This window comes from Clytia hemisphaerica, unplaced genomic scaffold (genome assembly GCF_902728285.1).
Source record: "Clytia hemisphaerica strain Z4C2 unplaced genomic scaffold, Clytia hemisphaerica genome assembly, whole genome shotgun sequence".
NCBI classification, from domain to species: domain Eukaryota; kingdom Metazoa; phylum Cnidaria; class Hydrozoa; order Leptothecata; family Clytiidae; genus Clytia; species Clytia hemisphaerica.
In genome coordinates this window covers 550,523-576,058 of record NW_027103260.1, presented here as the reverse complement: position 1 = coordinate 576,058, position 25,536 = coordinate 550,523, and the positions used below count along the sequence as shown (strand labels likewise).

Below are 25,536 nucleotides of genomic sequence, written 5' to 3'. Positions count from 1 at the left end.
ATTTATCCTATATTCTTCAGGTAAAACATGAAAAATTTTATTAAAATGTTTTAGTTTTTTTTTTTATTATCAACACAATACTCCAAATTTTCCCTGGAAAATACACAATAACATTATTTCAAATCCACATGCATAATTTTGACCAAAAAAATTTAGACAAAACGTCAAATTTCTTTCTAAATTCAGACATAACATCAAATTCTATTTAAAACTTTATTCAAAACGCAACATTCTATATTTTCCCTGAAAAATACGCAATGACATCTCAAATTAACAAAAATTTAGGCAAAACGTTAAATTTTATTTTAAATTCTATTCTAAATTCAAGCAAAACGTGGAAATTTTATATAAATCCATTTAAAACACAATACTCCAAATTTTCCTTTCAAAATACGCAATAAAATCATCTCAAATTATCAACTTGTTTTTAATTGCCAATAAAATTTAGGCAAAACGTTAAATTCAGGCAAAACACCAAAATTTTATTCATAATTCATTTAAAACTTATTCTAACAAGCGATACTCCAAATTTTCCTAGGAAAATACACAATGACATCATCTCAAAATTAACTTGATTAATTTTGACAGGAGTCTGGGCAAAACGCTACATTTCTTCCTAAATTCAGGCAAAACGTCCAAATTTTACTTTAAATTAATTTAATACGCTATATTCCAAATTTTCCCCGGAAAATACACAATGTCATCATCTCAAACTTACTTGATTAATTTTTGACAGGGGTTTGGGCAAAATGTCGAATTTTATTCTAATTTCTGGCAAAACGTCAAAACTTTAGTCAAAATTTATTTAAAACGCTATACTCTAAATTTTCCCTGGAAAATACGCAAAATCAACTTAGTTCATTTTTAACAAGAATTCAGGCAACACGTTAAATTTTATTATAAATTCTGGCTAAATGTCCAAATTTTACTTAAAACTTATTTACAACGTAATATTTCTAATTTTCCCTGGAAAATACGCAATGCCATCATCTCAAATTTACTTGATTAATTTTTGACAAAAATTTAGACAAAACATCGAAATTTTATTCTAAATTCTGACAAAACGTGAAAAATTTATTTAATATCTTATTTAAAACGCAATACTCTAAAATTTCACTCTAAATTTTCCTTGTAAAATACGCAACAACATCATCTCAAATAGACTTATTTAATTGTTGACAAAAATTCAGGCGAAACGTTAAAATTTCATCTAAAGTTTTATTTAAGGGTTCATTCAAAATGCATCATGCCTTATTTTCCTTGAAAATACGCATACGCAATGTCATCATCTCAAATCAACTTGACTAATTTTTATCCATCCAATCACAACATATCCTCCCATTATGTTTTAACAGATTTCCATTCTCATTTTCCTCATGAAATACTCAATATAAATTCAATTTCAATGTACTTGCCTCAACCCACAAACAGTATATCAACAATATAATTTCTTCCTAATCTTATCTTTAACAAGCACACAAATCTCAGCTCAGTAAACGATTAAACCATTTATCAAAAGTCGAAAATTTAAACATTTTCTTGAAAGTCAAAAACTTATAAATTTTTCACAAAACAAATACCCTCATGAATCATTCTTATTACCCTCAGATGTCCAACTCGCAAGAATTCAATTTCACTATCAGTGACGAAGATATTTTCAAGATTACCACCGAAATCAAATATCTCAAACACACCCTGATTCCCAACTCACAAAATCCTGAATTCAACTTCACGATCAGTGACGAAGATATCCTCAAGATCACCACACCAACTATAACACCGACAACTCTAGTACCACCTACGCCCCAGCAAATTTTATCTTCAACACACCAATCAAGACCAGCTATCACCAAAACTAGAAAATTACCAAGACTCCCAACACCAAAGAATTGGCCAATGATCAAACCCCCACTCAAACGTCTGCAACAACAATCCACCATGAAGAACCTTTGACCATCCACCAACAGAAGACCAATCACCAAAACCACCACCATACAACAAGCCACCATTTATATAAACTTTCAGACTCTCTGATCTTAATACGTAACTCGTTCTTAATTCATAATTACAAGAAAAAAACAACCTAACTAAAATTAATACCACTCATTTTCTATACCCTCCTGGGCAACACCACTATTTGCACATACCTTCTAAGAGATGGTCTTAAGATCAGTTATATTTTCGATCCTGCCACTACAAAAACATCATCATCTCTGATAAGCATATTAAGATTACAGAACTGATTTATGTCTAAAAAGAAAGTAATAACATAGCAAATGATTTTCCTAATAAAGTTTATAAAAAATCATAATCACGGAAAACTGATTTTGGCACGGTCCTTTACCACACATTGTGACTATCTATAAAACTTAACTCAACACATTTTTACTGCTACTGCCACAAACAACACTTTACTATACATGCACAAAAAAACGTGTACAGACTCTCCAATAACTGACACCTAAACTGAAACTTTCTAATCTGAACTTTCTAAACCAAAACTCTAACAAAACTAAAACTGGAACAAAATTGAAGCTCTAACTAAATTGAAACCTTAACACAGCTAACTTTTACTTCACACAATAACTTTTACTCTGCACAATAACTCTTACTTTACACAATAACTCTTACTCTACACAATTACTTATTTATCCTACAACCATAATTATTCCCATTATTATTATCGTTATTATTCCTACTATTATTATTAATGTTTTTGTTTTGTTGTTTTTTTTTTGTTTTTTTTTGGTTAAATGTATCAATCCGAAACCTGGCATTTCAATCTATTTCAGATGAACCCAGCAGACACCCACACGGAAGCACCAACATCAACAAAAAGAAAACGCCAACCTAAATTCATCCCACCCTACAAAACCTACACCCCCAGGAAAAAACAAAAATTTATACCACCATTCAAAGAAAACACCAATACATCACTGCTATCCACAACAACAACACCCACAACAACAACAACAAAAACGACAACCACAACTCCGACAACAACTCCAATAGCACCACATCCCACAACAACCCCAATGAATCAAACCTGCTGGCCACATCCTTTCTACAATACGCTCCGCTATAAAAACCACATATTACGAGGCATAACCGTTGAAATACAGAACAAAGTTAATGAAGAAGCCCGCAAATATCTTTATAAACATTTATGAATACTAACTACTGACCATTTTATAATCTCGTTTTACCATATTTAATATTTTAATCCTCTAATATATTTTCACATAGTTCCAACCAACATCTTCGCATTATCTTGAAACTTTGTACACACACTAATGTCCAACACATCCGAACATATTAAGACCTCACAAGACACCACATTTCCTCTTAATGCAGAATCTCAAGCTCAACACGTTTCTTCAAACTAAAACCAACACGTTTCTTCAAACTAAAACCACCACATTTCTCTAAGTTTGACCATAAGTTCTAAAAATTTCTAATTCAATTTCTAATTCAATTTTTCAGCACTGAAATTCATCACACCATAAGGGTTGGCGATATCTAAATCGCTCAGATTGCTTTGGCTCCCAAAAAGCATGCATCTTGCCTTTTATACCAATCATTCCATACTTCAACCCTTCAACCAGAACAAACATTCCACACACATAAAAAGTCTGAAAAACTTCACTCCTCTCACTGAAGTTTTTATTCCTCATCAAATCAACGCTTAACGTCACAACACCATCTCCTTTATTATAGCATGGACTATCCTACATTTGCAAACTCACACGCCCACACCAACATGAAAAACCGATACATCCAAAGATCATTCTCACGCCAACACAGACAATCAATTGTCAACACTATAAATGGAGACGCCTTCTTCCCAATGGACACGTGGCCACAACATATAAAAAGAGCTTTCAGAGCTCAACCCATCAGTGATAGACAGGCGTTCCAGCTAATCATCTTCTTCTTTGGAAATGGCTGTGCACCGGAGCTAGCTGCACACGTTATATATTCATCGCAACTCAATGAAAAGAAAATAAAAAAAACGTTTTGACCAATTTCGCTGGGTCTCTAACAACCTATCTGCAAAAGGACATACTTGGTATTATCATGACATATATCGCCAATCCCAGTGCTACCTGAACGGCACACCTAAAATTCAACAATGATAAACTCTATACACAAATGGTTTCCCACAAATGCTTTTTTTTTTTTTTTTGTCGTTTACAAGTTTTTAATATTACCAACAAATTTGATAATTACGTTATAATAGCTTATCAGCAATATCATGATTAACATTCACACTTTTAACACTAAACTTTCAATTTGCCACATCAGAATAACAACTCGATCTCATTCTAAACATTGAAGTCTGCTGGGACATATAAGATTTCCTTTCCCTCTAATCTTACTAAATTTAATATTTTCTCTATCTCTTCCAATCTTTCAAATATTCCCAAACCATAAACTCTGGTCCTTCTGTTTAAAAATACATCCTCCCATCGCCACATATATCCCTTCCATCCATATGTGTGGATATGGAGGCACCTTCCTACTTGTTCCTCCACACTCAAGTTCCTTTTTGACATCACTTCTTGACATCACTTTTGGTTTATTCAACCACTTTTCAACCTGGTCTTCCACATCTAAGTTAGCTTTTGACATCACTTTTGTTCACTCAGCCACATTTCAACTTAATCCTCTAAATCCAAGCTAGTTTTTGACATCACTTTCTGTTTATTCAGCCACCATGCAAAGACCAAACAACCATCACCCAAGAAGATATCATTTCCCAAGCCTCCATAACCTATTTCCACACTCTCATCACTGGCATCACCGTAAACCGGAAAATTCAATCAGAAAATCAATCATCCAGGAACACACCAACACCTACAACAACACCCTAATACACAACCTTTCCACCTACCAACTCTCAAAATATGAAATCGACGTCTTGGCCAAAGGACTTAACTTCTCACCAAATATTCCATCATTCAAAAGACAGTCAAATCCAACAGAGGTTATTAAAGACTTGAAAAGAAGAATTGACACCTCCCTATACTTCAACCAACTTAACCCAATGAACCAAATCAATAACGCCCACCAAGAAAACCAAGACCAGCAACCACCTGCAAAACTACCAAAAAAAGGTCCTACCGCATGGAATCCCCCTCCCAGCAACCACCCAACTGTCAACACCTTTTTCCAACAACTCGATAATACGCCACTGGTCCCATTCGAACAAGACCTCCAAACTGAGCACTACCATTTCCTCCCATCTTTTTTTAAATTAAAAAATAACCGGGACCTCATAATAAAGAAAGCCGACAAAAGTGGTGGCATTGTCGTCATGGATAAAGATCAATACATCAACAAGATCCTTGAAGAGCACCTCAACGACAGAAACACGTATCGTATATCTGAATTCGACCCAACACCCCACATCACACACGATACCAAAATACTTATCAACTTCCTTCATAGTAAACATCACATCAACGACCACACTGCTAAATATCTCAAACCTCATGATCCACCACGCACACCCATATTCTATGGCTTACCAAAAATACATAAGGTTAACAAGAACCCACTTCGCCCCATTGTCTCTGGCTTTGATGGTCCCACCGACAACATTTCCCGCTACATTGCCCATCATCTACAGCCACTTGTTGAACACCTACCCTCACACATAAAAAACACAAAACATATGCTCACTATCCTCGATTCATTCGGCCCACCACCTCCCAATATCACCATGGTTACTGCAGACGTCATCTCGTTATATACTAACATACCTCATGGGGATGGACTGGAAGCCACCTCCCGACATTACAAACAATCTCCGCACCTGCTTCACTCAAATGCACCTCCCCCTTTTGCCATCAAAGTACTACTCGAACACGTCTTGAAACACAGCAATTTCCGGTTTTTGAATTCCCACTACATACAAAACAATGGTACCAGCATGGGAGGACGATACGCACCCCAATATGCAAATTTATTCATGGCTGATGTTGAAGCAGCAATACTCATGGAGTTCCAACAATACATCCCACTCTGGAAACGTTTTATTGATGATGTATTTTTTCTTTTCATTGGGTCAGATGAAGGACTTAAACCGTCTCAAAACAATTCATGAACATAATCCATGACACAATAAAATTTACATTTGAACATTCCAAAGAAAGAATCAACTTCCTAGACCTCTCAATCTCTATCTCTAACCATCAGTTCCACACTTCTATATACAGAAAACCCACGGACCGCTCCCAATTCCTTCACTTTCAATCAAATCACCCCCTACATGTCAAAGAAGGAATCATATACTCACAAGGACTACGATACAACCTCATTATCAGTGATGACCGTAATCTAACAAAAGAACTGAATTTCCTTACCAAAGTTTTTCTGGCTCGTGGATACCCACTATCCCTCATTAACCGCAACATTGCAAAGGCCCTGGCAATACCCCGTCACACTTTGCTCTATGGTGGCAACCGAAATCAAGGACCTCGTGCACCCCTTCTCCCTCTCATTCTACACAGAAACAAAGATGAGTACATCAGATCTACCATCAATGAACACTGGTCCATCATAGAAGAGGATGAGGAATTGTCAAATGCCATCCCACGACCGACCACAGTTTACAAAAATAACACCACCATCGGAACCTGCCACGACCAAAAACTAGCATCTCTATCAGGAACCCTTCATCAGCAAGAACTTTAAACATTNCGTTGCTGCTAACATTGAGAAGGGCAAATGGGGGCATATCCAAACTTCGTCACTATGTTCCAATTCAATCCTTCTAAACATTTATCATGCATTTTGCTTCTCATGTCGCTATGCTAGTCACTCTGGGGACTGTGTGACAATACTGTCACACATAGAATTCTTACTCTTCAAAACACTGCACTAAATCTGACCTTTGTGAACCAAGACTTCTGCCACTCCCCTGTTTGCTAACTTAAATTACTCAAACTCTTGATCGGTGACAGTAATAATATTTATTTATTCAAAATACCTCCAGGGTAATTTCCATCTGATGTCCTATCAACATAATTTTGATGAAATTGATCACAAAACTGGCACCAGGGGCAAAGCTATTAAACTACTAAAACTTTCGACGGTCAAAACCACAAATTTTGGACTAACTCTTCTCTCGCTTTCGTAAAACAATGGATGAGTTATTAATAAATCATCCTGCACTGATTTCACACCCTGATACTGATGAACTAAAATCTTTAGCTACAAAATTCTATTTAGACAATACAAAGCTGAAAACGAATAATCTTGTGTGTGTGTGTGTGTGTGTGGTGTGTGCGTAATTGTGTGTGCATGAGCTTTGTGTTTTCCAGGGTGGGAGGGGGTGGGTCGTGTAACAGGAAGAACTTTATAGATAAAACTACTCAAAGAAATTTTCATAAAATAAAAGTAAAAATATTTCTTATATTCATTATTTTGTGTCACTATTAATATTATGATAATCGTTTATTCATTTGTTCTTTAGTTCTGTAATAATTTTTCAGTTTCTTCTAGGTTCCCCATTGTATTCAATTTCATTCAATTCAATTCGGTCTTTCCGTAAAAAACGATTACATTACCGGTAGGTACAAAGAATAAAAATATATAATAAAATATCTCCCGACGAAAGGAATTGAGGCATTATCAGCTTTGTCGATAATTATCGAAAAGAAGCAGTAAAAAAGTTGTATAACTATCAAGATTTATGATAAGTTCCACTTAGTTTTTTTATATTGCGTCGTCCCATTCAATATTAAGGTTTTAAGGTCATTTTGACAACACTGAGCCAAGTTGTAGTTGGTTTCCCTCGCGGTCTTTGGTACTAGTGTTGGCTATTCGAGCTTTTTTTTCATAGGTGTTGAAATATTTGCTCGTAATACAGTCCAGCCACTTCAGTTTCTACTTTGATACGTTTGCTCCACCTTACACTTTGCGTTTTTTGAACACTTCGGCATTCTTCACGATTTCTGGCCAGCTCACATTTAGCACGAAAGTTCGCAACAATCTTCTTTGGAATGCATCAATGGAATTTTCGGCTTGGCAGGTTGTTAAACTCCACAGCTCCAGTTATACAGGAATATCGGTTCGATGTAGGTCGTGAATGCTGACATTTTTGTTTGTGTAGTCAGCTTTTTATATGACAGAACAACGTTTCGTAATTGTTGGCAGCTGAAATCGATATTCCTTTTCTTCTTTTGATGTCTTCTGATTATCAAGCATACTGCCGAGAATTTGCACTTTTTCCATTCGTTGTTATTTTTGTGATGGTAAATTGTTCCGTTTTGTCCTGATTTATTACTAGATCTCGTTTTTCTAGTTCTGTTGGGACGGTCTGCTTAAACTTTTGCAGTGCGCGATAGTCTGAAGTTACTTTCCCGATATCGTCAGCATACTCCATTTCAATATCGATTTGTTCTTTTTCTGTGACAATGGCGTAATTGTGGTCTGTTAGATGGTCAGCAGGAATGGATGGTACAGTAGGAAGTGCATCAGGATGGTTGGGTATTTGGTGGTTTTTCAGCGGGTGAAGTGCTTTTGCTAGGTAGTACGTAAATTCGTTAGCACTTACACAGTCTCCTTGTGGTGCTCCGGTGTCAGTTGCGAACTCAGAGCTTAGAGTTTGGTTACATTTGACGCTGAGCGATACATTAAGGAGGACTGCGATAATGTGGAGTTCGTCTGGTGAGATGGTAGATTGCAAGTCATGCAGCAGTTTGTTTCTATTAAGACTGTCGAACGCTTTGCTCATATCAAGAAGTATTAAGTGAACGGCTTCACATTTTGATGTTATAGTCCGTTCAATTACAAGTTTTGCCGCGAAGACGTGCTCGGTTGTGGATCTGTTCGCTCGGTAGGCTGCTGAGAGAGTGGTATTTCTGCGTCAAGTCGGTCTCTGATTCGGTGATAATGCAAGCTGCAAGGATTTTTCGTAGTGATGAAAGTAGTAGAACGATGGTCGTAAGTTTGATGGTGGTCCTTTTGCTTTGTTGGGTTTTTGCAGGGGTTTTAAGGATACCGTACTGATCCCTCTTTTGGTATGTTCCCTGTTTCGGCTATGTTGTTATAGGTTGGCTTCTTTGGTGGATAGTTCTGGAGAAATTTTATCAGTTCAATTGGTATTTCATCACATCCTGGGCTTCTGTTTCGTTTCATTTTCTTAACAGCTTTGTTGATTTCGACTGACGTGAACGGTGCTAGCATAGGGCTGGTGGTACGATTGTTGGTTGTTCTTGATTTTTGAAGAAAATTCCTTTGAAGTATGTAGCTATTATTCACTTTGTTCCTTTGGGTCTGCTGTTAGTCCATTTTCTCCTTTGATAAGAAGCTTTTCAGGTGGTTTTAGGTTTTTGATTTTCTTGACAGCTTGATACATCTTGTTGTTATCGTGGAAGTATTCGAGTTCACGGGTAGTTCTGTTCACTTTTTCGTTTTCTTCCAGATTCATGATGGTGTGTATTTCAGCTAGTATGCGATTGCGAAATTGCTTGAGGAAAGTTTCTGCTTGTTTGGGTGTTACTGATTGTATTCGATGTTGAATATTTCGTTGAAGTATCGAAAGTTCTTGAACTTCCAGTTGACGGGATTCTTGGATTTTTTAACGAAGCCTATCGTGTTGGTAGCGGCTTGCTTTAAAGTTTTTGCGATATTGTCCCACATAGATTGGTTATCGGTGGACTGATCATTTTCGTTCGCTATTGTCGTCATTATCTCGTATTTATAACTGATTATGGTTTCTGTATTATTAAAGTTTATTACATTGAAGCGTTTCGAAACAATTTTGGATTTTTGCTGGTGTTTTCCATTTGGACGATTATTTTTGCGATTACTGGTTTGTGGTCTGACTTGGGTGACTTTGGAGATTGTTGCTTTGGAGTCTAGGGTTCTTGTATTGACGTTGTTTCTCACAAGGATGTAGTCTATTTGGTTACGGTACGGGTTTCTTCTGGGACTATTTGTTTTCGAGTCCATAACGTTGGTTATATCGATAGGTGACTCCCAGGTGGTAAGGTGGATTGGTTTGTGTTTGAAGAAAGTATTTGTAATTCTGAGGTTATAAAGCATACAGAATTCGATCAGCTTTTCTCCATTAATGTTTATGTCACTTTTAGCGAATTTACCAACTATTTCGTTTGGGTAGGTGTTAGGTACCGCTCTGGTTTTAGCATTGAAATCACCTCCTATTATGAGGGCTTCTCTCGCTTTGAAAGTTTTGGTAACGGATGATAGTTTCTCGTAGAAGTTACGGGTCAGTTCAGGTTTTTTGGTGGTGGATTCGAGTGTGGGCGCGTAAGCACTGACGATGTTGGTAACAGAGTATTAGAGAAATTGTATTAGAGAAATCTATTTTTTTTTGTAAGGGGTTATCCTGCTGTGTTGCAGCGAAAATATATTCAATTCAATTCAATTCAATTCATAAGTAATAAGTAAATAACACTTCACATTTCTCATATATCAACAATCTGTGACGTGATAGGGAGAATATAATTTAGTGATTGATTGGTAACTTTGGTATGTACCGTCAACTGCTCTAACTTGGGACGATTGGTCGAAACATGGGACTGGTTGATATCTGGCCTGTATTTTCACTTACTGTTAAATCTCTTTGACAACAAATTTGTTTTGATAACTCTACCAAGTTTATCAATCATACCGTAGAGTCGTCTAATCTCGACATACGTCTTGCAATCTCGACATAGCTGTAGGCTGGTCTTCGAAATAAAAAATCAAACATAAACAAATACATACCAAAGTTATCAATCAATCACTAAAATGTACTCTCTCTCTATCACGTCACAGATTGTTAATATAATATGAGAAATGTGAAGAGTTATTACTTATATTTGAAAAGAAAACTTTAACGATGTAGTAATCGCTAAAAACTAATTAGCATACTTTCAACGAAGATGTCCAAATCACAACAACACAACATTTTGCACGCGAGGAATTTTTTAGTAGACATTTTTACCGTGAACCGAAAATAATAAAAGAACCCGGTTTTTCCTTTTGAATTTAATGTGACCGCCATACTGGCAATCACGGCGTGCGGCCTGTTAGCGCCTAGAGCGTGTTTGTTTTTATATATAAGGAGGGGGGGAAACCAGGCTAAGCGCGCAAATTATTTTTATCACGTGACTTGAAGCGTAATAAAGTTGTAAAATTTTAATGATGGACACGAGAAAGTTACGAGGAAGTTTGCATGCGTTTCTTGTGTTGTGTAAAACTGCTTATAATTTGGCTGTTTTTTTAATTGAAAGGATTGCAATGTTTACTGAACTTCTAGTTTGATGGATGAACTTGTTCGATAAGAATGATACCAAGAATTTCATTCAAGGTTTGTTTTGATTATTTTACAGATCCGGTGTCGAGATTGCAAGACGTATGTCGAGATTAGACGACTCTATGGTACTTCTTCATTCCTCTTAGAGTGCACAGACACTTGCGTGTGTTCCACTACGGATTTCGATTTAAAAGCCTACTTGGTGCAAAAGAGAAATTGTGTATTTTTTAATACGCCGTTCATTAACTCAAATCAAATGACTTTGGAGGTTCGGTGAAATGGTGGCCGAATTGTCCCATGTTTTGTCAGATAGTCCCAAGTTAGAGCAGTTGACGGTATTTGTTTATGTTTGATTTTTTATTTCGAAGACCAGCCTACAGCTGGTCGAAATAACAAGACGCATGTCGATATTGGACGTTTCTACGGTATTTCTCATCTTCAATTCTCAAAAGAAAGTGGGAATTTGATGCGAGAGTTAGATTGTCAACAAAGTGCCGTAAAAATTCATTGAATAAAAGAACTTAAAATCTTATGTTTGTTTTTTTGCACAATCCCCTGTTAACCATGGGCAAGCACCCCGTTGCTAAGATGTTGGCTTGAAATGGGCCATTCCAGAATTTGTCTATAACAGGGTGGTGGACGACATGGTCTTTCAGAGGGCAAAAGCTTTTACCAAAATTCAAAATTTCCAAGGCAAGAGAAAAAAATGTATTATGAATTTCGAAGGCATTTGAATTAAAAACGGCAAAAAAAGAGTGGAATTTCCGACGCATTTTGTAGTACATGCCATGGATTTTCATCAAAATTTCCAACCTCCACTGAAAAAAAAATTATTTCTGAGGCTAGAAAAATTTTTTAAATGTACGTCATCCGACGGGGGTAACAAAAATTTTCTGGAATGGCCCAATCGAAAATAAAACCACTGAGAATGAAAGTAAAATCGGCCTGCTGAACTCCAATTCCTCCCATCTGATCCCGTAATCTTGATATAGGAGTTTAGACTGGCTGAGTGTACAAGAATTTTTCCTTTTTAAAAATTTTAGTTGCATCATCCTCTACCATCCTATTGCCCTTTCAGGGCCATCACTAAAACAATCAAGTGATCAAGAAAAAGAAAAAAATTTATACATATGATCAAAAGTAAACCACCATCGCAGCTATCTTTTAAAAACCTAAGTTCACAAAAAATTAGATCCAAATCAAACTATGACTTTCAGAGAGTTTAAATATTGAAAAATATCATTATAAAAACAACATTTTCACCGTTACTTTCTTTGAAAACATAAGCCATGTTGAAGTGATGAGTTTTTGTGTTGACTCCACAGAAAAATAAATCGACTGATTTTTTACGATCTTACCTAACAATGTCAATATTTTATCCATCGCGGTACGCGGAGAGGAAAACAAATTTAATTATGAATCCAACAATTCATGCACGGCTGGTGGTCTTCCGTAGAAGAAAATTTTCACGCGACCTTTTTTTGTCGCTGACACCAGTGACACCAAAATGAAAAAAAAATTTACTTCGCTGTGATTTCCGTGAGGGTTTAATGGATTTCCGATTCCAATTTTCGACTTTATTCTAAGAGGTTGTGTATGCTGCAAACAAACTCAGTAATAAAAACATGCGCACCTTTGCCGAAGATTTTTCGTATTCATTCTAAAGGCTTGGGGACGCGGGAAGTTTTTTTTCCCGTTGGTGCAATGCAACATGCTCCATCCCACCCAACCTGAAACGCTTTCTCGTGTCTCCACCCCATTTTTTTTTCTACCAATAAAAGTAAAATCTCACTTTTGTCCCTGAAACAAAAACAGAAACAGAAACCATGGGACACTTTTTTTCTTGTGTGGGATAGAGCATGTTTGTAACGGCTAAGCCTTTTCAGTTCGGGTTTGAACAAAAGCTGGCTCGCCTAGTTGGCCCGGGCCATTTGGCCTACTATATGGCCCACCTTTTGGCTCGCTGATTTTGCTGAATAAGCAGTTTTTAAAAAAGCGAGTAAGAGTCGATCGTCGATATAAGGGGAAAATTAGGAAATTTGGTGCTGTACACCTTCAGCCAAGTCTAAAAAATACTTTGAGGGGTCCCTATTGAGCTCTGGGCCAAGTCAAGCTAGCAAAGGAATGACATCCCTGAGAATTTAAATCAGCGCACGGCTTGAAGTTGGCCCAGTGGTATAAGGTGTTCGGTTCACGCACTAGCGATCCCCAGTTCGAATTGGGTCAAACTTTCCGTGAGGCATTTCTACCAAATGGAGAACAAGCCTGCAAAATATTTAAGACGTAGCACCAAAATTGAAGACACATCGCCGGATTAGATTTTGCCTTAAATCGGTCTGGACTTTTTTAACAATTAGTACAGCGCAAGACCTTCCCGTAAGGACGATTGCCGGGCCGGCACGGGTCTATAAATTTCGTAATTTTCCCCTTATATCGACGATCGACTCTTACTCGCTTTTTTAAAAACTGCTTATTCAGCAAAATCAGTGAGCCAAAAGGTGGGCCATATAGTAGGCCAAATGGCCTGGGCCAACTAGGCGAGCCAGCTTTTGTTCAAACCCTTTCAGTTCAGTGTTTTTCTCGTCATTTTTGGCATTCCCTCACATTTTGTTCAGGTTTTCTCTGTGTTTCTCATTTTTCTCAGTTTTTCAGTTTTTCTCATGCTTTCTGCATTTTCAGTGTTTTTCTGTTCTCAGTGTTCACCATTTTGGATCCTAATTCGTTTATTTATGTTAATTTATTCAAAATATGCATTTTTCCAATTTTTGGTTTTGGTCAGTAATTTATACATTTTTTTCATTTATCAACTTTGACCTATGACCTAGAATTTATCATTCTGTAAATTACACATTTTCTAGAATTTGCTATTTAAGCAAGGACTTTCATTTTCACATCAGTTCAACAAGAGATTTCATGGAGTGAACATCAAATTTCAAAAGTCCAACTTCAAACAAGACTTAGTCATAACTTATAAACTTTTCTCTCATCAATATGAGTTTAGTTTACTAACTTTTATCACACCACTGCCTGGATTATTCCAGCCTCACACTTCAGGCAAGCTGGTAAGTTTTTTCAGCCATTTTGTTTTGTCGGCCATTTTGTTTTGTCGGCCATTTTGTTTTTTTCTTTCTTGATGCTTTGCATCATGAGGCATTAAGATTAGGCTAGGACTAGCTTACTTTATTTTCAACTAATACTATTCAATCAATTTCATCAATCAATATTCAAATTTATACATTCAAACAGGCTTATACTTTAGTTTTACTTTAGACTTAAGCTTTTTCTTTGTGATCAATATTTAGTATTTTTTCAATTTCAATTTTCAGTTTGAACATTATCATCACACATGTTACAAACACTTGTGACCGCTTCCAATTTATTCATCCCCACTCCGTGAATCCCTACATTCAAACAGCGTTGAAGTTGTTTGTCAACTGATCAACGTTTCATGTCAGATCGACCCAGAAGATCAAAAGCCAATATCAGATACGATATCTATGGTACTACCGGCAAGAAAATCATAAAGCCAACATCTCCGGAAGTTACCCATCCGCTAGCCAAAGAAGCTTATCATCCGCCAATGGAAGAAGAAGCGATCAAACCCAGAGCTGATGGCATCATGGTGGAGACTGAATTAAAGAAGCTTCTCATTGAAGAGTCTACTTTTCGAGATGAGATCACCGATGCTATCCAAGAAAACTCAACAGATATTGTAAAGAACTCATTACGGCTGATCAACTCAAGCACCGAAAAAATCAAAGAGCTACGTCTTCAATATCGGTCCATCCACAAAACCATTGCTGCATTGATGGATCCCAAGGAATACCAAACAAATTATCAACCGTTCTACACAGACATCACACATCAAGTGGTAGTGTATTTGCAGCAATTGAACATTCTCACTGAGGCTCATCATTCGGCAGAGGTCAATGCTGCCACTCAGATCTCAACCAACCAAGCGTGTCTTTTAATTGACGAAATTGATCGCACAATCACCTACCTCAACGCAAGCTGCACTTGTATTGCAACCCTCCTCAGTAATGAAGAACTCAAGCAGCGTAAATCACACATTGAGGAGCAATCCAAAGAGCTGAAGGAAATACCATCAAAACTTCGTGAACTACTCGGCCTTCGTCCAGATATGGAGAAATACAACAGTTTGAAGACAAAGTATGAAGCACTCATCAAATCGAGAGCAGCATACCACGTAAAGATTAATGATGAAGTCAAACTTAGAGAATTCGACAAGCTTGAATCGTTCAAGAAGAGCCGACTTAACATCAAACTGCCACAATTCACCGGGTATGATTCAAAAATTGACATTTATACTTTTATTGATGAGTTTGATAAACTTCACTCCGATTCTGTACCCAAGTCGCTTCAGCCAGAGTTTCTCAAGAACAATTACCTCGATAAACAAGCCTTGGCTATTGTTAAAAGTATTGACAACATCAAAGACATATGGGATCGCCTGAAACAAATCTTCGGTGATAAGGAGGTACTTTTACAACACAAACTCCACGAACTCATGCATTGCACCAACGCGAAAAAAATTTCTTGTGTCCCCAAGCCTTTAAGGCAATAAAAGTATTATGTTATTAGAGGAAAAATAATAACATCTAAGTTATTCACAAGAGCAATTAAAAATGACAAACTTCAAACCAATGAAGATTAACATACTAAATCCAGCGAAACTTCTACACGTTAGTGGACTCTCCTCAAGCTAATAAATGAAGGGAATGCGAAAAAGGTTATTCCTTCACGGGGGTTAAGTATCATGTCGAGTTGTAGAAGTTTGAATTATGGTGAAATTGATTCAAAATTGGATTTGTTTAATCGCTATTATCGTTGGCCAAAATGTACCTTGTCCTTGTTTTTCTCCAAAGTCAACACAACTATAACAGCAATGAGGTCAAGATCCTCAAAATAAAACTATACAATATTTTAATCATATTCTTTCTATTTTTCAATGGACAAGCCATGTTAAAAAAATCTATTTATATTTTTGACATTTTGATATAAAACATGACACGATTGTATATCTGTAAAAATTGAACAAAATGAAGAATTTTAAGAAATAAAGCAGATGGTGCCGATGGTGCTCTTGTTTCTTTGTGACGAAAATTAAGCTACATTTACCACAAATCTAGAAGTATTTTATCATTTCCAAGCGCTATTTTCCCTTCTCGAGAGTAAAAATCTTCATTGGTAGATACAACTTAGCAATACAACCAAAAAAGGTTTACTGAAAAATTAAAAATCAATCTAAAGAGTGCATAGAATATAAAGAAAATGTAAATATAAATAAGATACTAACAATATACTAAATTCTATTTTTGCAAGGTCTTCAGACCTTTCCTGCAGAAACTTAAGCTGCAGGGACGGAGCTGTTATTATTTTAGTCGCAAGTAGGGTTCAAGATTTCGAATGACATGGAATAACGATTGAATGCATTTCTGAAAAGTCAAATCTCAAATAATTATTTCGAATTAATACCGCACGCTCGTTAAAAGGGAGGCTAAGCAGATTAATATAACGAAAAACATGTTATATGCTAGAAAAGGAAACTGCCTTCTTATAAAAACGCCAATCAACTCTAAGGGAGGTTTTTGCCTTCTTCTTTCAATTTTTTAAAAAGTTTTTAGAAATTCAATCGTTTTGCTGCAAGAATACAAGCCAACAATTCATTCTATTCATACTATTAAATTCGCCCTTCTTCTCGACTTTCCAAACATTTCTCTAGTCTTTATATTCTACCAAGAAACGATTGTGGAAACCTTCCAGCAGTTCCAAAAATGTTTCGATTTCGTTTTCAGGGGGTAAGATCGTCATTCTATAAAAAATGTGAATAAGTCAGATATTACTAACGACGTTTTCATCATTGAAATTTCATAGAATTAAATCTAAGGTATATTAAAGACATGACCATCGGTGTTTATAAATTACAGAGTTGTATGATTCATAGGAAATACATATTCCTTATGTTCGAAAATCGATATAAAAAGTAGATAAAAAAATATACCACAACATAATGATTCGTCACTAACTTTAAAAGGGCAAGGTGAAAAACAAAACGCAACGCAACAAACGACTCATACCTGAAATGATAAGTGTCCGGCTTTTGAACGAAACCGCTTCCCGGAACAACGCATAGTCCGGTTTCTTCCAACAATTGTAAACAATAAAAGAAATCCGGTTCTTGACCCAGTGACTGTAACAAACAAAATGAACGAAAACGTGAGATGATTGACACTCAGGTGTTTATTGACTAGTTCTATTTACACCTCTGTGTCAGTAAATTGGTTAGGAAACAGTAAGGTTAAGGTGAGATTTCACCTTACTAGTGTGTTTGACCTAGCTTCTATGAAAAGTAAGTTCTTGCTGTTATAAAGAATAAGAAAAAAATTAGAAAAAGCTATATAGGAACATAAGGCTTCGATGGCCAAAATGTTAAAACAAGTTGACAGCATTTTAAAGCTTCGCGGACTCGAAAACCTAATCTCTTATGAAATCGAGCACAATTATTCACAAAATGCTAAGAATAGGAGTACTTTGAAATGACTTTTTAAGGCTTAAAACTCGAATAGTTAAGGACATCCAAAGGCTTCAAAAACTTTGGATGTTTTAATAAAAACCGTGTAGGATATATAATCGTGATGGTCAGATGAGTATTTTCCAATATCATCCAAGGGGAAAGTCAAGACAATTTCAACCATTAATGAATCATCTTACCTTTGCTTTAGCAACAGCTTTAGGTGGGAGATGGATTCTTGGGAAAGCATACATGGCACCCATCACTTCATTACATGTGATCCCTTCGATAGAGTTCAATCGCTTGTGGACCAATTTCGCTCGTGTTTTTAACGATTCCAACACATCGTTCTTTTCCTGTTGTGAAAAAAAAGTAAAAGTTTGCACTTAATTCGTAAAATCTTGTACTTGATTCGTAAAAGCTTGTACTTGATTCGTAAAAGCTTGTACTTTAATTCGGTAAAAGCTTGTGCTTGATTCGTAAAATATTGTACTTGATTCGTAAAAGCTTGTACTTGATTCGTAAAAGCTTGTACTTGATTCGTAAAATCTTGTACTTGATTCGTAAAAAATTATGCTTTATTCGTAAAATCTTGTACTTGATTCTTAAAATCTTGTACTTGATTCGGTAAAAGCTTGTACTTGATTCATAAAAGTTTGTACTTGATTCGTAAAAGCTTGAACTTGATTCGTAAAAGCTTGAACTTGATTCGTAAAAGCTTGAACTTGATTCGTAAAATCTTGTACTTGATTCGTAAAAGATTGTACTTGATTCGTAAAAGCTTGTACTTGATTCATAAAAGCTTGTACTTGATTCGTAAAAGTTTGTACTTGATTCGTAAAAGTTTGAACTTGATTCGTAAAATCTTGTGCTTGATTCGTAAAAGTTTGTACTTGATTCGTAAAATCTTGTGCTACATTCGTAAAAGCTTGTACTTGATTCGTAAAAGATTGTACTTGATTCGTAAAATCTTGTGCTTGATTCGTAAAAGTTTGTACTTGATTCGTAAAATCTTGTGCTTGATTCGTAAAAGCTTGTACTTGATTCATAAAAGCTTGTACTTGATTCGTAAATGCTTGTACTTGATTCGTAAAAACTGTTATTTGGTTCCAGAAACAAGAATGATTGTGATATTGAGAATTTTTTTCGGCTTTTATAGCTTTGTACCTAAGGCATGTGTTATTCAAAGTAACAAATAACCATTTTTACATGGTTCAAATGTATAGTGGGGTCTCCATAACTCGTATATACCCGTTTTAAAGGCGTTTTTGACTGAGGGGAATATAAATTGTTCGAGTTAAGAAGATATTCGAGTTAAGGATGTATTCGAGTTATAAAGGTTCGAGATAAAGAGACTTTTACACCGACTTTTAAAAATACCACATTTTTCAAGCTTAGTGGTGCGCCCACAATTAAATTCAACTTGCGTGCGACAAGCCGAAAAGCATTTTGACATTTTCGCCAAAAGGTCAACGCATCGAATTCTGTGATTTTGTAACAAAGTGAATGTCATCAGATTTCACATAAAATTTGACTCTCTCCAGAAATTAGTTTCGAAAAAAAGGTAAATCAGGTCTCGTCTCCATCAAATTGAGTTCTTTTGACAGTTTAATGAAACCGAATTGACGGATATTCAATACTATGAAAACATGACCTCTCCCCAGGCCCTTCACATCACAGTTCATTTTTATTGAAAACAATTCTAAAAGGCGCCTTTTCTTTAGTTCTTTTAAAATCACTGAGAGTGCGCAGGCGAGTGGATGTCACTGCAGTTTTGTAAATAAAAAGGCACGGTAAGATTTTGGTAACGAAAGCGTTAAGCCCTTACTTAACACAACCTTTTACTTATCTCTATGGTTTTGAACGTTTACGATTTCGGTTTTCAGTTAGCAGTTACTGTTTGTGGTTAGTGTGGTTTTGAGGCTTGTGCGTGTCTGCCCATATAGATAAAGGCTTTTGAAATGCATTGTGGTATAATCTCTGCTAACTTAGAATAGGGGTTTTTAGTTTCAAGTTTGACTCAACAAATACGTTAGCGGAGCAAAAAACTTTTTAAATATTCAGTTTTCCGGCATTTTACGGAAAAACCGGAAGATTGAAAATAGAACGTTGAGAAATTTTTTGAAAGCAAAGTGTTATTGGGCACATATAAAGGTCACACTAGAATTTCGAAAATCGAGTTCGTTTTTACCGTTTTTCTTTTCTCGCATGTAAGATGTATACGATCTCTTTATGAGATACTATTTGCAATTTATATACTATCATGTGAAAAAAAGCACAAATATATTTTTGACCAAAGGAGCTCACAATCAGATTTTTTTCAAGACTTTCAAGGAATTCTTGTGCATCACTGTCCAATGATTGATCTAACACAATATAAAACGAACTTTTTTCAAAGTTACATTTAAGGTAGCTTATTTTGACCGGTAGCGAAAAATTCTACGAAAACTACTGTTAACAGAGAACTTGTCCCGGCTACTGCTGCATTTTACAAGATAAAACCAGACAAGAAGATTACCTTTTGGAAGAGTTCATAAGAAGTATCTCCTTCTTTGGGTGGGTTGACAATACAATCCATAACAATCTGACCAGTGACGTTGGAGCCAAGGTTGGCTGATTGTAATTTGTTCAGTTGGTAATGTACTTCGTCGTCAAGATTGATCACTTCTAGATATCCGCCGCGTAAACCGCATCTGGAAAAGTGAGAATAAAATAGCTAAATTAGAAAAAAAGATTCTATCAAAAAACAAGGATAAAAACTACGAGGTTATTAGAATTGTCGATATCTGCGTAGATAAATCTTAGTTTTTTTGTAGCATTTAGACTTTTGGTTAAAGTAAGTAAGTTATTGGCAAGACATTCATCAGTTATTCCAGAAAAAAACCGCTCACTCTCCCATGAATCCTTTCGAGCATGAATGAAACGAAGCCAATTGAAAGCCTTCAGCTTCTTCTCCCATAGCCATCAAAACCTTCTTGAAAGAGTTAAATTCGCATCCTTCACCATAAATATTGTCTTGGTAAACTTCATCTGCTAACAAGAAAAGATTCTCCTCCATTGCAAAGCGGATAATGTCTCTTATGTTATCGTAGGGTAATACTTGACCAGTAGGGTTTCCAGGATTGATGACACAGAGTACTCGAGGTGTACAAGTTTTGCGTGCTTCATTCAAAGATCTTTGCAACTCCTCGATGTCCATCCCCCATTTATTCTCCTCGTTCAAATAATAACCGATCTACGAGTAAAAAAATACATTTCCTACACACTTTCTTGAATAAGTTCTGCATTTTTAAAACGTTCCTCCAAAAATAGAAAACACGATATTTCCTCTGGAAGTGCTTATTTGTACAGTATAAAAAACACTCCCGAATTTGATTAGGAAATAGAAGTTGGAAATGTCTCAAACGAGTTTAAAACTTTGGGTAGGAGAGGTACAGCACAATTTAAAAGTTTGTCTTTCCAATTCAGAGGTATTATTTAAAGATAAAGGAAATGCATCGAGTGAATATTTCTAAAAAGATCTTACCAGTCCCATGCCATATTCAGCAATGGTGGCCGAATACAAAGGGTATTGTGGAATAGGGATCATGGCTCCTGATGTCTCTTTGTCTGATATAAACAACTCCAAGATAAGCTGCAAAGAAAATGGAAATAGCAGAGTAATTAGATTCAAAATTCTTAAAAGTTTTCCTGTCATTAGAAATTAAAATTAGAAATCATATTGTTGGGTGAATAATGTAGCTCAACCTTGCATATTTAGTACGTATTTAAAATTAGAGAAAAAATTACTAGAAATTACATTTTATTTTAGTGATCAAAACAAACGTACAAGATAGACTTCAAAGTTAACTAGTCATTATTAACTTCAAAACAATTATCTTTCAGTATATAAAAAACAAAAAAGAACAAACCTTAACAGCAGAGCTGGCTCCATTGGTGACAATAACATCTTTGATATTACATGGATAACCATCTCTCTTCTCAATGTACTCTGCAATATGTTTGCGGACAATGGCCATACCAACAGAATCACTGTAACATCCTGTGCTTCCACGAATAGTTGACAAGATTTCATTTGCACGTGCATTTACATCATCTGGGAAAACATTTTGTTCCATCAATGGTGGGTATGTGCAAGCAGCGACAACCTGTAAGGTTATAGGAAAGCAAATTAATTTAATTGAAAAGTTATTGAGAATCAAAGACCAGCTTTGACTTGACAATGCTCGAGGAGTATCGCCATGATGATCAAAGAAACATAAACAACGCAAAATTGAAATTATGATAAATCTGAATGAATGGAGCAACAAAATTACAGCTGGGACCTTCCATTGCTGGTGTTCACAGTAAAGGATACAAACCTGTCTGATGAAAGTGATTGGCTGCTGTCCCATGGCATGGCAATCACCAATATTTGCTTTTATGACTTGCGAAAATTGTTTATCACCTTGACCCTCCTAAAACGTAAAATAGGGGGTTATTGAATCATGTAAAGTTTTCAGCACAAATATGTTAGCCCAAAACAGTTTTACAAAATGATTTCAGATTTTAGTAAAATGTGTCTACAGTAGATTTAAAAAAATAGTTAAACCAGTTTTTTTTTAATTACTGACATATTACAGTACAATGGCCACACTTTCTCTCATTCTTGACTAGATTTTCCAGTCAGTCTCAAGGTCCTTATTTATTATCCATGCAGTTGTATGCAGCGAAAAAATATAATTTGGTATGATTTGGGAAAGATCACACAGTAAAAACATTCCATAAATGCACAAAGAATGTTTCCCAGGGAATGAGAAAGTTTAGCCATATATAGTACTCTTGCAATTCTGTGATTTACTTTTTTGTAAAAGTTTTAAGAACATTTTAAGAAGAAATAATCCTGTCTGTCATTTTCCTTTAATTTTGCTGAACTAATTTTTGTGTTATAGAGACAACAAAATATTCCTCATCCTTGATAAAAGAGGATCACCAGTATTTTTCATACCTAAGGCATAACCTTTTACAAGACAGCTGTTGCCTAGAGGACAAGCAATTCCTATTTCTATACATTTATTTGTGTAAGCCTAAAAATGCCAACATCACAAATGTTATGCTGCAGCAATGCTGTAAGTTCAAGCCTATTGTTGTAATGATGGAGTTTTTAATTATTCAACATGACATTGTGCCCTACAAAAGGTCTTAATATTTCCTTTGTAATAGTCAGAAACTTTTGACTATCTCCACTTTGGAGAATATGGCTGGTGAAAATATTAGAGAAAGATTAATATAATAAGCTATATGGACTATACTGGCTATATGTTTTTTTTGACTGTATTAAAGTTCATGTTTTGAACCACCTTCAGTAATTTTCGGATAGTTTTAAACCCTTTGAAAATAGGACAATGAATTTTTAAGAGTAGTCTAAGATAAGACTAGTCTTTCCATTTTTTTCTTTCAAAGTGTCAATTATTAGTTGTTTTGGTAAACGCGACGGTCTTTTAAATAGCTAATTACTCCACAGCAGTTACCTAGAGACAAGATAATTTATCATGTTTTTATTGGCTGAGGAAAAGTAATGTATGTGAAGTAATTAGTTATTCAAAAGACTGTCGCATTCGTCAAAACATCTATCCCTCCTTTTTTACTCCCACACCTTTCAAAATTTGAATCTTTTCATGAAGTCAAATGTTTTGTGACGACATACAAGATGCCGCCTTCATTCCGACAAAAGACACTCAGTCTGTACACTTGATTGTTGGAGAGAGTATATGAAAGTTTTTTCTGTCGCAACAAAACTTGTAATAAGAAATCTAATCTAATAACCTAACCATATTAGACCAGCGTCCAAGATTCAGAAGGCCTTAAGAATGGTTTTCGTAGGGCACCCCTTAGATCAGGGCAAATTTTTGATATTATGCTCCTAATAGGGTGTAGAATTGACAAAAAAAATTTGCCCTTCGAATCTCCTGCAGTTTTCGAGTGAATCGATTTTTAGTTAATCGATAGGACTTATCAAGGGTCCCCCCTTTTCTAACGGTTTTTTCGAAGTCTGAAAATCAAATATCAGAGGCTACCAACTGATTCAGCGTGAAAAGTAGATAAAGAAAATAGGGTTATTTGTTAAGTTTCGACCACCTGGTGCCAAGAAATGACATTTTTAAGGCGAAAAATCAACGTTTTTGGCGTTTTCCGATGACGTCAGCATTTTCCTAGAGGGATTTTCAGAAAAAATCATTCCCACAGCTGGATAGCCCTGAATTAGTAGTATCCAAAAATGGTATGGTTTGTCAACTTTTGATGTCTAGATCTCGAGATATTTTGGTTTAAATATTGAAAATTATCGATATTTTTTGCTGAGTCAGCAGTTTTTCAGCATATTTACCTGTATTTACCCACCTTAAAATATCCCAGGGCTCAGCCCTGGACCTGTTTAGGGGGCTTACAGCGCTTCCCTGAAACCCCCTGCTAGCGGACCTTTTTTTGGCGTAGACCTCAGTTTAAACAAATAACAATTTGGCGTGGACTTTGCATCGTTTCCACAACTGGACAAAAAACTAGTGCCTTTTTTACATGAGATGCTGAAAGAAGACCCATACTTACATTTGCTAATTCTTGTTCAATTTCTGAAGCTCTGATTACAATGGGTCCCCTGACAGCATATTCCACAGCTTTTACATGAGGGTTGATATTGTCAATATCTAAAAGAGCAGCTCGCTTTTGTTGAAGTGCATTTCCATAATGAAAGGAGGCAGTGCAAACTCTGGGCAATAAGTTGTTGCTACGAGAAAGAGACAACAATGACTTTCCAAGGCTAGATGAAGCTTTGCTAAGCATATTGAGTTAGAGCACTTCAAACCTTTACTTTTTATCTTTTGTTGAATCAGGTTGGCAGGTTGAACTTCCTCGACTTTCTGTAGCCTGGATATCCAAGCTCAAAATTTAAGAAAAACAAAATTTACCTCAACATACAAAGTTCTTAAATTATAGAGCTTGGTCTCCCTAGAGAATGAAAGTGAAAACCCATGTTTCCTAGCCAACCCAGGGCAGCAGAACAGAAATTGATAAAAAGCAGTCTTACAAGATCGAAAACTATTTAAAACATCCAAAGATTACACCAAAGTCCATAAAAAAGTTTGCATGCATTATCATGACCAACCATGTTTTCTTGGAAAATGAACTTGCCTCTGTTTTCTTCTTTTTCATGTTTTCATGTAACAGAAAGCCCTATCTTCACTAGCAACTGGAGGACTATGCTATTTTTGCTTTAGAATTGCTCAGCGCCGTGTAGACTGGCCCTTACGGTTTTAACGAAGTGATCGCAAACAAGCGGACTGCATTCTCATATGAGAATGCAAAACGCTCTAGGGAGACCAGGCTGTAAACTAGCCTAGAAATCTAAGCTAGTTTGATTCAGTCACTTGGATAAATCTGATGGTTAAGTTGTGACTGAATAACTAGCTTAGGGACAGTAAACTCGGTAGCTTATCAACTGACAACAACGACAATTCAAATTTCGCGGCGAGTGATAACGTAAACTCACATAATTTGCATAATTATTCGTCGTTGACTTAAATCGTTTCACATCAAAAATATGTCACACCACACACAGAACATAATATCAAAACATTATTTAGAATTTTTTTATTTTGTCTTTTTTTCTATCTTCTGATTGGCTCTTATCGTAAGATTAGATAAACAAACTCTCCGTCTTACAGTTTATGCGCTCCTTTTGTAACATATAAAATGAAAT

General features: G+C 35.9%; 3 protein-coding genes across 3 annotated transcripts; 1 reads left to right on the top strand and 2 right to left on the bottom strand.

Moving 5' to 3' along the window:
- Window positions 1-4,717: 4,717 nt before the first annotated feature.
- LOC136799198 (uncharacterized) lies at window positions 4,718-6,699 on the top strand. The gene is made up of 2 exons (XM_067055886.1): window positions 4,718-6,049; window positions 6,202-6,699. The coding sequence occupies exons 1-2, from the start codon at window positions 4,718-4,720 to the stop codon at window positions 6,697-6,699; spliced, it is 1,830 nt and encodes a 609-aa protein (XP_066911987.1).
- Window positions 6,700-9,507: 2,808 nt separating this feature from the next.
- Window positions 9,508-13,515, bottom strand: LOC136799188 (uncharacterized). Its single transcript, XM_067055876.1, has 2 exons — window positions 13,502-13,515; window positions 9,508-10,288 (listed from the first exon to the last, which is right to left on the bottom strand). Exons 1-2 carry the CDS (start codon window positions 13,513-13,515, stop codon window positions 9,508-9,510), a joined length of 795 nt encoding a protein of 264 aa, XP_066911977.1.
- Window positions 13,516-16,826: 3,311 nt separating this feature from the next.
- On the bottom strand, window positions 16,827-24,698 carry LOC136799043 (alanine aminotransferase 1-like). Its single transcript, XM_067055724.1, has 9 exons — window positions 24,387-24,698; window positions 22,166-22,261; window positions 21,716-21,952; window positions 21,331-21,438; window positions 20,696-21,039; window positions 20,323-20,497; window positions 18,005-18,160; window positions 17,371-17,483; window positions 16,827-17,105 (listed from the first exon to the last, which is right to left on the bottom strand). Exons 1-9 carry the CDS (start codon window positions 24,618-24,620, stop codon window positions 17,012-17,014), a joined length of 1,557 nt encoding a protein of 518 aa, XP_066911825.1. The 5' UTR covers window positions 24,621-24,698; the 3' UTR covers window positions 16,827-17,011.
- Between the last annotated feature and the right edge of the window lie 838 nt (window positions 24,699-25,536).